The sequence below is a fragment of the Protopterus annectens genome, chromosome 1.part0 (genome assembly GCF_019279795.1).
Source record: "Protopterus annectens isolate FY-2018-M chromosome 1.part0, PAN1.0, whole genome shotgun sequence".
Taxonomy (NCBI): domain Eukaryota; kingdom Metazoa; phylum Chordata; order Ceratodontiformes; family Protopteridae; genus Protopterus; species Protopterus annectens.
The window spans coordinates 461,869,065-461,883,993 of NC_056725.1; the positions used below are offsets into that span (position 1 = coordinate 461,869,065).

Genomic DNA, 14,929 nt, shown 5'->3' on the forward strand with positions numbered 1-14,929 from the left:
GAGCATAATATGGTTGAAAATACAGAAAGAGGCTAGTATGATAAATTTTGAAGAATGGTATGATGGAGGAAGAGAGTGCACAGCCATGTTGTTACAAGGAATAAACTTTGGGATATAAAAAAGTAATTATTTTTGAGAATCTTAATGGATAAATGAAATGAACTCCAAATTCAGCACAGCATAATAAAGGTAAAAATGGTGACTAGGGGAGAGGGAGAGAGAAAATGTTCCACAGCCTGAGAGCATAGTTAGCCTTCAGGTCTCTTTTTGTTGGCTTTACATTTGTACGCATGTATATGCACAAGTCCAGTTCTATAACTAGCCCAGAGCTCACTGCATAATCTGATTCAGAATCATCACCAATCAGTCATTTAAAGATATAATGAACAATAATGATTTTGCTTCTTGCTCATATTTCATTAACAGTCTTTGATTTTGGTTTGGATGCATCTCTAGTTCAATTGTTTTTTTCTAAGTACATTTTAACCAGTGTGTATTTTTAATCTTCTGAACTGTGCAGACCTGTGTGATGTCTTTCCCACATCTAGAACTCCTATGATAATACAATACCAATATAATTCAGAGAGGATGATAGAAGTAATAGAGAACTATGACAGGAAAATGATTTCAGCAACTTATTGTGTAAATATGTGTGTGAATGAGAGGGAGGGTAGAGGAATGGTGAGGATGCAGGGAGTAGAGGTGGCAAAGGTGGATGAGTTTAAATACTTGGGATCAATAGTTCAGAATAATGGTGAGTGTGGAATACAGGTGAAGAAGAGAGTACAGACAGGATGGAGTGGGTGGAGAAGAGTGTCAGGAGTGATTTGTGACAGACGAGTACCAGTAAGAGTGAAAGGGAAGGTCTACAAGAGGGTAGTGAGACCAGCTATGTTATATGGGTTGGAGACAGTGGCATTGACAAAAAGGCAGGAGTTAGAGCTGGATGTAGTAGAGTTAAAGATGTTAAGATTTGCACTGAGTGTGACGAGCATGGACAGGATTAGGAATAAGTATATTAGAGGGTTAGCCCAGGTTGGAAGGTTTGGAGACAAAGCCAGAGAGGCAAGATTACGTTGGTTTGGACATGTGCTGAGGAGGGATGCTGAGTATATTGGGAAAAAGATGCTAAGGATGAAGCTACCAGGTAACAGGAAAAGAGGAAGGCCTAAGATAAGGTTTATGGATCTGGCGAGAGAGGACATGCAGGTGGTTGGTGTGACAGAGCAAGATGCAGAGGACAGGAAGAAATGGAAACAGTTGATCTGCTGTGGCGACCCCTAACGGGAACAGCTGAAAGAAGATGATGATGATTGTGTAAGTAATACTATACAGTGTGTTCTATCTCAGTGGTGAGGATGCATTACATCTATAAATACCACTGGAAAACAATGTTTTCAAGTAGGCAAGGGCACCAAATGGTTGGGAAAAGCATGTTGATTTTTGCCAGGCTCAGTCAGAAAACCATCCGTCTGGATCAGTACTCTACCCTTGTTAACAAAGAAGGAATAAATAAATAAATAGTTAAACTGCCAGCTCACTTTTACAGAGATAAGTAAGACATACTTTTCTGCTTACCTGAATAAAGACTGATGTCATGAAAAGTGGTGAGCAGATACATAAAGTGGAAGGTTGTGGTTTCACATATTTAGGAAACATACACCAAGAACATGCATGTCAGTATGACATTGCTAAATATACATATAGGCTATACATTTGGCTGTAATAATGAAAAGTTTAGGGAGGGCTTACTCCTGAGTGGCCATTTTGTAAAATTTAACATATTAATTAACTATTATATTATATTACCAAGTATTCTGTATTTCTTATATGTTTATCAGGCTATTAGAAGTAATTGACATATCTTAATATCAGACTGTAGTCTATATAAAGTATTACCTAGAGTCCCTGATTTTCATGCACAAGAGGCTTGAATTTAGGTGAAATTTTATCTTGAGTGAGCATAGACAAAAGAGGCATGTCAGATGTGGCAGGTGCAGTGTATGTAGTCATATTTTAAGTGGGGAGACCACATAATCAATGGTAAAATACATAAACAGAAGGAATGTTTTTCATGCTCTACTAAAAGAGTGCTGTATGGCATTAAGTGTAACTGTGTGCTAACTAATTGGTATATAGGTCAAACTAAAAGGATGCTTAGAAAAATTATACAGGGACATTTTTCTGATATTAAGAAGAATAATTAAACAGTGTTGTGGCACATGCTCATATACATCAGAATGACAGTATTAATGATTTTATTTTTGTTGCCCTTGACAGAATTCAGTTTTCTAGAAGGGTAATTTGGTCAGTGCTCTAAATACTTTGGAATCTAGAATTCGTATTAAATGTGGAACACTGACACCAAATCGTATTAATAAATTAAAATGAACTGAACCTTTTAATTGTGTTTTTATAGTGTATATGTCTTTAAATTAGGTATGTATTTAATAATTAGATAATTGATCGATAGGAGCACTTAAGTATGGTGTACTTTGTGTATTATATGAGCCCCCATAAGACCTTTTGCTGTGGCACTAGGGAGGAAATAAATATTTGCCCTTTGCTACTGCCCCTGCCCTTTAGTCTTAGTTTACTTTGTGGTTTGATTTGCAGCATTTTTCAGTGTTTGGTGTAATCATGGCAATGGGCAGAAGTCTGGATGTTACACCACTGCAATTTTAAAATGGTGAAGATAGTTTGAACTTTGAAAAAGTCTTATTGAAATGACAAAGTAGTTTAATATCACATAATCCATTACTGGGAATTGCAGTTGGAAATGAATCGGCTTCTATCCAAGCTTCAGTGAGTAAATTTTTTTTGTTTAAGAAAGAAATAATTGAAAGTGCTTTATGACGGAATCAGATTACAGCAGGATTTAGATATGGGTTTAACACCAAGAGGGCTTCGTACAGATAAATTAATGCCTTATTTGTTTTCAAAAGATGGTATTGATTTATGGGACAAATGGCAGAAGGTCAATTTAAAGTGCACTAAGGACTGGCTTGATAATCTTATTCAGTATGATAAAAGAAAACATGAACATCTAGTTGCTAAGATTAAACAGGTGGAAAGTGACTTACGAAGTGAGGTACTTCCTGATTTTTTAATCAAATTATCTGAAATTAGTGAAGAATGTTCTAAACTAGAAGAAGAAATTATGAAACCAAAGAAACGAGCTGATGCAAGATCAGGAAAATTAAGCAAATAATAAACTGTTTTTCATGGCAGTCGAATTGTTTCAGTGATAAATGTTGTGCATGTTCTTCACGTTGATCTCAAGCCTCGTGAGGCTCTAGGAGACAGCAATAATGAGGCTCTAGGAGACAGCAATAATGAAAGTCTGTTTAATACTTCAGTTTCAGTTTCTCAAGGAGATGAGGCATCTAGCAATCATTCTGTTTCATTTGAGGATGTCCAAGCAATGTCTGAAGGAAATATTTTGTCTGTGAATTTTACAAAGGTGAGGGGAGGATGGTCCTCACAAGGGACCTTTCCTGGAAGGCATTCTAGGCATGTAAGGAAATTCCAAACGTCAGTGTTCTTTACAGGCACTGAATATATGCAATGCTGACTTGACAGAACATGTATATTCCTTGCTTTGAAGGGATTAACTTTTATGTTTAATATATTCCCCCCTTGGGACAATATAGTTAAATTACTCAGACTTTGTAGGAAGGTCTGTCTTAAGGAACTGTTTGCTTGTGATAAGACGAAGAAAACTTGCATACCTGATGATGGAGACTGTGAGATGGACAGCGTTACCACAGCAGTGGACTATTCTGCTAATCATGATTAATTTTAGGTGATGTATCTCTGTATACTGTAAATGGTGATTTTGAGTGTGATGGTAATAATGATGATTTAGAGAATGGGCAAAATGTCCATTAAACCCTGATTGGAGAGTGAACATTTTTCAGCAGGGTGTTAATGTACAGGTAATGCCCAATGAAAAACAAGTCTGGCATATCATGGCAGCATATTAAGCTACTGTGAAGCTAAGAGTGAAGAATCAAACAGCTGCCGTTTTTACAATCGCTTAACAGTTATTTGCTATCTAGTGAACATAAAATAAAAATAAAATTGTGTGTGTGTGTGTGTGTGTGTGTGTGTGTGTGTGTGTGTGTGTGTGTGTGTGTGTGCGCATGTGTACTTACATGCATGCATACCTGTATGTGTGAGAGTGTGAGAAATAGCTAGACAAAATTACCGACTGCAACAGGCAGTACATCAGCAATAATTGGTTAAACATTAAGAGTTATGAAACTCTTAACAAGAGGCATTTTTGACTAAAATTAATCCTGAGTGAAAGCAAAACCACAAATAGTACAGGGGATAGGGTGAGGGTGGTGCAAAGATTTGCAATGATGAATTCTGTGTGTGTGTGTCTCTATGTATGTGTTTCATTTATTTTTTTCACAAGCAGATATCGGGAGAATAAATAAAGTGGCTGTATGTGTGTGTTTTTACATCAGTTTATATGTGTGTGTATGTGTCTTTGTATGTGTGCATGTTTTCTGTATGTATGTATGAAAGTCTGTATGTTTGTGCATCTCAATATGTCTGTGTGTTTGTAGTGCTATGTGTGTTCATGTGGTTTAGGCATTAAATACTTACATATCTTACATTTCTGATATGAAATACTTCCTCAAGCAAAAATAAATATATTAAAGCAAGTTTGATTCATTAGGCTTGAACTTTCCAACAGCCAAAATATTTGGCTCACACAGACTGCAGAAAACTGCAAACTGAGAATTGTTGTCACGTCACCTTCTGACATCCAAATCCTCCAGAATGAACTCTCCCTAGTAAACTCATGATATGCTAAAAGTGGGCTCAAACCAAATACTAAAATGTATAGTATCATTAATTTGGGTAGATGGTCCTTTCCCTCATTATGCTATATAGGCAACACTCCACTAGAAAATGAAAATGTAGGCAGGGGTCTAAGAACTTGGGTTGATAATTCCATCTCTTTTGATCATGTTGTGACAACAGCTGCCAGGAAATCTTTTTTATTTAGCATAACTGTCAAATGAATACTTTCAAGGTCTAGAGAGGTAATCACATCCTTATATTTAGTGTTGATCAGAGTATTATCAAATGTAATGCCTCTTTTGGGATGTATCTGACTAAACAAACCAAATAAATATAAAAGCCCCCAAAGGTTCCTAATCAAAAAGATTAAGCCAGACACTCAGTCCCTTTAATTTAATGTCTTATAGACTTTTTAGGAGTGATTTCTGTCTCACTTACCACACCATTAGAGACCCATATGTCCCAGAACTCCTATATTTCTGCACTTCCAAATGATTGTACCAGTATTTGAACCAAGAATCTACATCTTTACCAGCAGATAAATAAAACATGGTGAAGGGAGAGTTCTATAACCCACTCCTCCCAAACCTCTGGAATAAACCTTCTGTGTATGTTTAGCCGGGCAACATACTATAATCATTTAAACATAACGTAGATGACTGGATGGGTATTCAGAACCTTACTTCATGATTGACTGGTCAGACTTTCCTGGAGAAAGGAGGTTCATCTTGAGACAGTGTACTGGCAAGGCATGAATCGTCATAACATTTTATGACCTTGGAATATATATATATAAATATGTGGAAAAAAAATAACTCTGTGTGTGTGTGTGTGTGTGTGTGTGTGTGTGTGTGTGTGTGTGTGTGCGTGCATGTATCTATGCATGTGTGTGTGTGTGTGTGCACACATGTACATATATGTATGTATATGCATATGTACATATATCCATCCAACCACCCATAAACCCTTTTCCCATTTTTGAAAATGGGGTAGGGGTGTCATTTCAACACTGACAATCATCTGGAGCCAAGGTTCACACCATCAGGTGGCTAGCCCTGGCAGGGCTGTTCTTCCATAACACACACACACCTATGGCCAATTTAGAGTGTCCAGTTCACCTACTGTTTGACTTTGGAATGTGGGAGAAAACTGAAGCACCCAGAGGAAACCCACATGAACATAGGCAGGAGATGCAGATTCCACACAGAAGGGATCAGTAAGAATCAAACTGGAGAACCTCTTGCTGTGAGGTGACACCACTATCCGCTGTGCCACTGTGTATATATGTATACGTTTGTGTGTGTGTGTGTAGATCAATATGTGTGTGTATCTTTAAGAAGCTATCCAAGGGCTTGCATAAGTGTATACATACTGAGCACATGCAAGTGGGATAAAATGGTGCGACAAGGTGTGATTTGTCCAGTTGCAACTCCAACAGAATGGGTATCTTCCATGGTGGTAGCTCATAAGAAAAGCTCAGATGACATCAGACTATGTATTGATCCACAATATTTGAACAAAGAGCTAAAAAGACCTTATCATCATCATGCACACAGTTGAAGAAGTCAAGTCTTGATGCCAAATGCCACTATTTTTTTCTGTCTTGGATGCAGAGTTCATTTTGGCAAATTCAGCTTGACAAGAGATTATCACTGTTCACTAAGTTCAGTACTCCATTTGGAAGGTACAGATTTTTGAGAATGCCATTTGGGATAAATTCTGCAAGTGAAGTCTTGCAATGTGCAATGGAGCAAATGTTTTCTGGGTATCTTTGTGCACATACTAGTAGGAGGTCATGAAGAAGCAGAGCATGGCAGAAACCTCAGAAAAGTTCTAGAAAGAGCATGTCAAGTAAATCTTAAGCTCAATCCACACAAATGCAAATTCAGGCTGCAAGAAGTTACTTATGTTCATAGGTTCATAGGTAGGTACTAGGCTATCAGCCCAAGGGCCTATGTAAGCCTAGCCAACAAGTTCCCTGGCTTTTGCCACCCAAGAAGGTTATTTTCCCATGCCCCTGTCGAGCAGAGCTACAGAAGTGATCCCCGGGGTGAATTTCCTATTTCCCATCCACTCATCAAGATTTCTCTCAGAGTGCTAATGAGCTACTCTGCTTGACATAGATAGGTAGCTTGTTTCAGAGTATGGGAAGTCTCTGGGACAGGAATCTATCCCTCCAGCATGTTCTGTTTATTGTGGTGACAAGGTTTAGGTCCCTAGAGCATGTATCTCAGAGGGATTGAGATTTCTTTAGGTGTAGCGTGTCCAACAGCTCTGGGTTTGACATAGCTTTATATGTTAGGCAGAGATCAGCTTGGAGTAGGTGATATGCTACGGAGTAAAGCTGGAGTTTTTTGAGATGGTCAGCGTAGGGCATCTGTTTGAGGCCCGTAATCCTCTTTGTGAGGTACTTCTGTGGCCTTTCCAGCTGTTGTAGATGTCTTGTGAGGTACATACCAAAAGGGGCGCTGTACTCAATAATGGGTCTAATGAGAGCCGGGTAGAGGGGAACAATGACCTCTTTTTTCCTGAATGAGAACCCTTTTGTGATAAGGTGTGCCACGTAGAAGGATTTCTTGACTACTGTGGCAATTTGATTATCAAAGGAGAGACTACTGTCTACCTGAGTACCAAGGTCTCTTATCACACCTTCAGCATTAAGTGGACTGCCATCTATGTCGTAGTTCATGGGTACAGAGTTTTTACCAAAGGGAATGACAATGCACTTTTTGGCACTGAGCTTGAGGACATGGCTCTGACACCAGGCTTCTGTCTCAGTGAGGTCCTTCTGTAGGATTTCCACATCATTTGGGGACTCGACTATGGCACCTAATTTGCAGTCATCTGTGAATTTCATCCCTCTGTGTTAGCTCTTACTTCAGAGAAGTAGATCCCAAACAGGAGAGGACCCAGGACTGAACCCTGTGGTATGCCACTTGTCACTGGTTTCAAGTCAGATTTGGAGTCTGCAATTTTTACAGTGTGGGTTCTGTCAGTGAGCCAGTTGGCAACCCATCTTGTGACGTATGGATTTATACCCAGTTTAGTGAGCTTATCTATAATTCCAGAATGGAAGATGGTGTCAAAAGCCTTGGCAAGGTCAAGATAGGCTGTGTGAACTGCCTTACCTTCATCCACGGCTTTCGTGACTGTTTCAAAAAAGTCTGTCAGGTACAGGAAGCATGATCTGCCTTTCACAAACCCAAACTGGGTGGGGTCCAGAGTTTGGAGGTTACTAATGTCTTTGTTTATGAGTTCCATGATGATACGTTCCATGGCCTTGCAGATCAGGCTCATCAGGCTAATAGAGCGATAGTTTCCGGGGTCCATGGTGGTTCCCCCTTTGTGGAGTGGTATAACTGTTGCTGTGCACCATTCAGTGGGTACAAAGTCTGATGTGAGGCTATGATTGAACATGGTCCTTAGGTAGGGGGCCAGTTCATTCTGAAGTTCGTGTAGAAAGCAGCCCGGGATGTTGTTCGGTCCCATGGAGGCTGTGCTCTTGCCTTAGGAGAGTGCAGCTTTTACTTCCACAGCTGTGATTGCAGGAGCTCTGCAGTCTTCCAGTATAGATATGGGCCCTTTAGGGGATGAGAGGGGGGTAAAGTTAGCATTGAACCTATCAGCCAGGATGTTGGCGATAATATCTGGTTCTGTAATTTTCCTGCCATCGTGTTGTAACTCAGCAGATGTGGGTGTTGCCATTGAGATTCTTGACATAGCTATAGAATGCTTTGTGGTTGTCCTTAGAATCAGTGGTAATCTTGTTTTCATAGCTAGCTTTGGAGGATTTTATGAGGGATCTCAGCTTCTTGCTGAGGCTGGCCATGGAGCTCCTCCACTCATGGGATCTTACTCCCTTCTGCAACAGTTTCTTCCTTCTGTTGTATGTTGGTCATTTATTTACAAGTATATGCTTACGACCAGACCCTGCTAAGCAAACAGTCATTCTCGAGATGCCAGTTCCAGACAATGTTCAAGCCCTGCAACGTTTTCTTGGCATGGTCAAATACCTAGGCAAGTTCATTCCAAAGTTGAGCTAACTATCAGCACCACTCAAAGAGCTGACATGTAAAGATGTATCTTGGTCTTGGTTAGAGCAACACCAAAGAGCATTTGAAGTCCTGAAACAGAGAATTGCTAGTCCACCAACTCTCAGATACTATGATATTCACAAGTCAGTTACACATTCCTGTGATGCTTCGAAATTTGGTCTTGGTGCAGTCATTCTACAAGTGGATCAACCTGTTGCCTATGCATTAAGATCTCTTACCCAAACTGAGATGCAGTATGCCCAGATTGAGAAAGAGCTTTTGACAATTGTGTTTGCATCTTCGATGTTCCATGATTATGTTTATGGTAGACCTATCCAGATCGAAACAGGCCACCTACCTTTAGTCACTATCTTGAGAAAGCCTATGTATTCAGCTCCAGCCAGACTGCAATACATGATGCTGAGATTGCAAAAGTATAATTTCAATCTTGTCTACAAGAAAGGCAAACTTCTTTATCTAGCTGATACATTATCCGGATCGCCCAGGAACACCATAGAACAGCATGAGAATGAGAACCTTGCTTTTGAAGTCATGGAAGTGAGAAATTTTGCTTCCACATGTCTTGATGAGCTGAGAAATCACACAGCCACAGATCCAGTTTTACAAAAGCTCAGCTACTTTATTAATCAAGGATGGCCATCAAAGCAATCTAGTTTACCTCAAGAAGTGCAACCTTATTTTCCATACAGAGATGAGATTTTGTCTGACAAAGGTATCATTGTGAAAGGTCCAAAAGTAATTGTTCCAAAGTCCTTGCAATAAGAGTACATTACTATCTTTCATTGTGGTCACCCAGGAGTCAAGTCTACCAAAAGAAGGGAAAGAGAGCTAGTATTTTGGCCTTCTATGTCACAAGACATTGAGAGAGCACTTTCATCTTGTTCCGTGTGTAATAGTACTAAGCCACATCAACAGAAAGAACTACTTCAGCTAAACCAGATTCCTGCCAGACAGCCATGTACGAGTCCACACAGGATTATTTCTGACAATGGCATGCAGTTTACAAGCCAACAGTTCAAAAGATTTGCTGAAGAATGGGACTTTACTCATGTCACGAGTAGCCTTGAGTACCCGCAATCAAATGGTTTGGCAGAACGTGCAGTTCAAAGTGCAAACCATTTACTAGAAAAGTCAAAACAAGATAACAGTGATGTTTTCCTGAATCTCTTGAATCTCAGACATGTTCCTCGTGATAAACATCTTGGTTCACCTGCCGAGATAAACCAGAACCACATTACCAATTAATAGTCAATTGTTGGTTCCCTTTGGGTTTCACTAACCTGTTATTTTGACAATCTGTTGAAGAAGCACCTAACCCAGAAGTCCTACTATGATAAAACCAGTAAACTACGCAATCCATTATGAGAAGAAGTGGCAAGGATGCAAACGTATAGTGGATTAGTGTCATGAAGAATATTGGCCCAGAGCTGAGCTCATACATTGTGGAATCACAAGAAGCAGTCTTTAGGCAGAATTGGAAGCATTTGAGACCGGTGTCCAAGCCTATACTACAGCATATAGCTTGTGAGAAAGACTCTTTATCTCAGAGTGAGTTGTCCAGTATTCCAATTCCAGAGGACATTCGCATTCCTGTGATGAATCCAAAAGTTCCTGATACGAGTTGTACACCGCAGACTGTCCCTGTTGTTAAATTTGGTCCAAACTGTTTGTTACCAGATATAGTCGCATCTCTAAACCCCATAGCAGATATGAAGCAAATTGGACATGAACGTTGTGTTTTGTTTCTAATGTCTATATTAATGCATGTCTAACTCTGATATTGTTCTTTCAAAGGACAATCTTTTTAAGAGGGTGGATGTAGATCAATGTGCATGTATGTACCTTTAAGAAGCTATCTAAAGGCTTGCACAAGTGTATAAATACTGAGCACATGCAAGCCTGACTGCCATTTTGTAGTAAGCTGTTGAGATGTAAGCATTTGTGTATGTTGTTGTTGTTGTATCTTTCGGCTTTTCCAGGTTAGGGGTCGCCACAGCGGAACTCCGGTCCGCTAATGATTGGCAATAGATTTTTACGTACCGACTTGCCAGGCCTGACACACAACCTTCAGCGAAGGTACGCCCATTCACGCACGTCTCCACACAGAAGATGCTTTAGCTGAAAATCGAACAGGACAACGTCTTACTGTGAGGCAACAACGCTACTGCTGTATTTTATGATGCTGCTATCCCGATGTGTTTCTATGTATTAAAGCATCTAAATGAAATGCCCTGCCTGCTTGTCATCTATGTTAGAGGGAGATAGTGCAAGAAAAAAAGATCCCCAATGGGGTATTTAGCTTTAGAAGACTTCAACTTCAATTTGGAGATGAAAACTCAGGTAGCAGCCGACTGGTACTCATGCAAACTGCTTCTGCTTCGGGCTCCATGGCAAGAAAGATTGCTGTAATGGCGTCAGCTGCCTTACTTTGTACTACTGATGACCTGACCTCAGTCCTCAAGTGACATCAACTGACGCAGAAATACTAAGTCTCTGGTATTTGGGCCGGCCGAGGGCCACCTGGTGGGGATAACCCAAATGTGATGACCGCAACAGTGAAACACGAAGAACATATATATATGGTTACACTTCAAAACAACTAAAACTCATAACATCTCAATTCAAAACATCGAGACCACAGCATCTAAAACCCATAATATTGAATCTCATAACATCGAAACTTTGCATCACAAAATCGAGCACTACAAATCACATGAAAATAACATCCCCTCCACCTATAACAACACCAAACTAACAAACACACTTTTTACTATGCTTCTGCAGGGGGGGGGGGGGCAAGACATTCTGCATGCCCATGTGTGGGGGGGTTGCCCCACCCACCCCACATAAATTAAATATACCAGCTCCAAGGTCATACTACAATGGGAAAAAGTTAATTTCCTAACCATTGTTAGGTCATGATCATCATAAAGAATGTACACATAATGTCTCTATCACTTACCTATATGGCCTAAAAAACACATACAGAGTGGCAAAATAAATACTATATAAATAGTATAAATTCCTACACTATATAAATAAAAACTATATAAAAAAAAAACTACATCTCATACTGATACCACAAGAATAACAGATAAAACTATGACATTTACACGTTTCATGATGCACTATTCCATATTATACATTTTCGATGTTATGAAATTCGATGTTATGAGTTTTAGATGTTTTGGGTTTTAGATCTTGTGGTCTTGATATTTTGAATTTAGATGTTATGAGTTTTAGATGTTTTGAAGTGTAACTATATATATATATATATATATATATATATATATATAGATAAATATATATCGATATAGATATATATGTGCACACACACACACACACATGTATGTACATGTATGCCCGTGTGTGTCTGTGTGTGTGCTCGCATGTGCAAGTGCTTAGAAGCAACATGTGATCTACCAATATCTGACATCAACAGCTAAACAGTGGAATTTACCCTGATATTACAAATAACCCATAAAGAATATTTATTTATTTGTTAACATTTGTTGGTCTGACTAGGTTTGTTACCCATTTTCAGTAGATTCCTGTGGAGAAAAACTCCACAAAGATAAACTTATATTAATAATTAATAATAATGCTTGATTAAAACACAAGGCACTGAAGAACAGGTGGTGATGTTTTCATATTGTAAAGAAAAAAAAGGTCACAGTAGCTGTTTATGGATTAATATACTAAATGATTATAGTACAGTTGCAGAGATATTTATCCATTTACTAAAGTTAGTGGCGGATATGATTGCTGATAGCAGGGTAACGTGTTCACTTTTTCGTGAGTTCCTCCTGAAAAGCTATATTGCATGGAAAAATGTCAGATCATTGACTAGGTACCTTTATCCAACATGTGAATGAATGCATTGTCGGCTTTGCATTCTTCTCTGATGGGGCTCGCTACAAACAGTGCACCTCTTTTATAACAAGGCTTATGGCAAAACTGACTAAAATCATAGTTACCATACAAGTCTCCATAATAAAATGTCATAGGATCTCATAAAACTGAGGATTACGTAAGAAACAAGTTTGCAATCTCTGACAACATAACCAGGGGTAAATAGAATCAGTTATGTCAGCAGGATACATGAGGAACTAGAAAACATAAAAAAACAAGGCTCTTCTAAACAACATTCAAACCGTTCACAAGTTTAAAAGCCAATCTTCTTTTATGTAAAAAAATCCTTAATTGTACAAACTAAACTGAGTCCCAAAGTTTTAAATAAAAATAAGTCAACCGGTCTGTTTTAGGGTAAATACATATTATGATTTCTTTGAGTGGTCAACTGCAGCCAAAAAACATCTGCTTGTTTTCAGTGAAGATGTCAGACCCCTTACACTAGCTCTGCTATTTACTGTCCTTATTAAACTACAAATTCCTGCACCACAGAAATAACTAACATGCTACTAACCTGCAAAGATGGAGGCAAGCCAGAAGGGATGGCTCTGAACTTGTTCCTATCTAGACGAAGGTAGATGAGGCTCTGTAGGGGCTGAAAGGTTACAGGATGAACATTTCCATCATGTAAGTTGTTGCCTTCCAATTCTAAAGTCAGTAGCTTGGAGAGTCCTGGAGGGAAAAAAATCATTAAGTTGTTTTGTTTAAAAAAAAAAAAGAAAAGAAACGAAAACAATGCTCATTTAGCCACCAGAACCCTCAGCATTCACTCTGCGAGAAGCTATGCTCCTGTGTTGTGCACTGGAGCATCAGTACACTTGTAATCATTTTAGACAGGGAAGAATTTTTATTAGTAGTCCAGTGGTAGCAATACCACTTGTCTGCTATAGATTAACCTAATACACATCTATGTCATATAAGAGGCATTACTCTAATGCAACAGTAGGGATGAAAGGAATACGTTTTTATGCTGTAGCTTATATCTCAGGCTTCCTATGTTAGGAAATATTTCTTTTTCCACAATCGGATATCCCCTTCCTATAAGAATATTGTGTTGTGCAGAATTCAACCTCTTCAAAACACACACACTCGTTTAATATTTATTTATCTTTGTTTACCAGGAAAGTCTGACTGGTAATACCCATTTTCAGGGGAGGCCCCGCGTTGAAAAGCACCATTTGTTTACATTGTATAATACTTAGTTCCAGTTAAACACAGAGTAGTTACATTTCTATTTACATTTGTACACATACAGTAGTTACATTTATACATTATAAGATTTTACAGAGATAGACATTACTAAACACAAAGCCCACATACAACTTAGTGGATTATACAGACAGGGGTTATGTATAAAAATTGTTTTGTCATTTCAGTGAGAGGTTGAGAGTATTCTGTTTAAGTAGAGTATTTGAAGACTATTGTATGGTGAGAAGAAAGTCTTAACCTGTGATGAGCATGTGCAGGACCAGGATTGGTAAAGATGTTGTTTAAGCATTGGTTTAAAACTAATGAGTTTGTCTAAGGGTTTGATTTGTGTGGGGATACTATTCCAGAGTTTAGCAACATATTGGGAGTAGAACAAGTCTCCTGCAACATTATTTAATTTATTTGTGAGTATTAAGAATTTGTTACTAGAACTGAGTCCCTTTCTGGACAGTAGGGCAGTAATACATTTTTTAGTGCAGGACATTTTTCTAGATGATGAATGAGTTTGTATGCTGTATTTAGTTGTGAATATGTTAGGTAGTTGTGCAGTTCAAGCCAGTTTAATTTCTTTAAGCTATGAAGCGGGGATCACTTCTGTGGCTGTGCATGACAGGGGCACAGGAAAATAATTTTCTTGGGTGGCAAAAGCCAGGGTACCATTTGGCTAGGCTTATAAGGGCCCTAGGGCCAATAGCCTAGTACCTACCTATGAACCTATGAAAATGGAGTGTCCTGTGAGGGAAAATGTAGCTAATTTGTTGTAGCAGGAGGCGAGTTTCTTTCTTTGAGTATTGTTTAAGTTTGTTAGGATTAGAGCGGTATATAAGAGAGTTGGCAATAAGAAGGTGGTGGCTAGAGTTTGTCTTGCTGTATCTATAAGGAATCCATTGATCCTATAAAGAGATCCTAGTTTCTGATGTGGCTTTAATGGTGTG

General features: G+C 38.8%; 1 protein-coding gene across 1 annotated transcript in view; it reads right to left on the reverse strand.

Moving 5' to 3' along the window:
• Window positions 1-14,929, reverse strand: part of LOC122792885 (extracellular matrix protein 2-like) — a 698,737-nt gene that overhangs the window by 229,418 nt on the left and 454,390 nt on the right. The window contains exon 7 of the mRNA XM_044060447.1: window positions 13,300-13,457. Coding sequence (XP_043916382.1) covers window positions 13,300-13,457 — 158 coding nt within the window. The remainder of the gene's footprint in view (window positions 1-13,299; window positions 13,458-14,929) is intronic.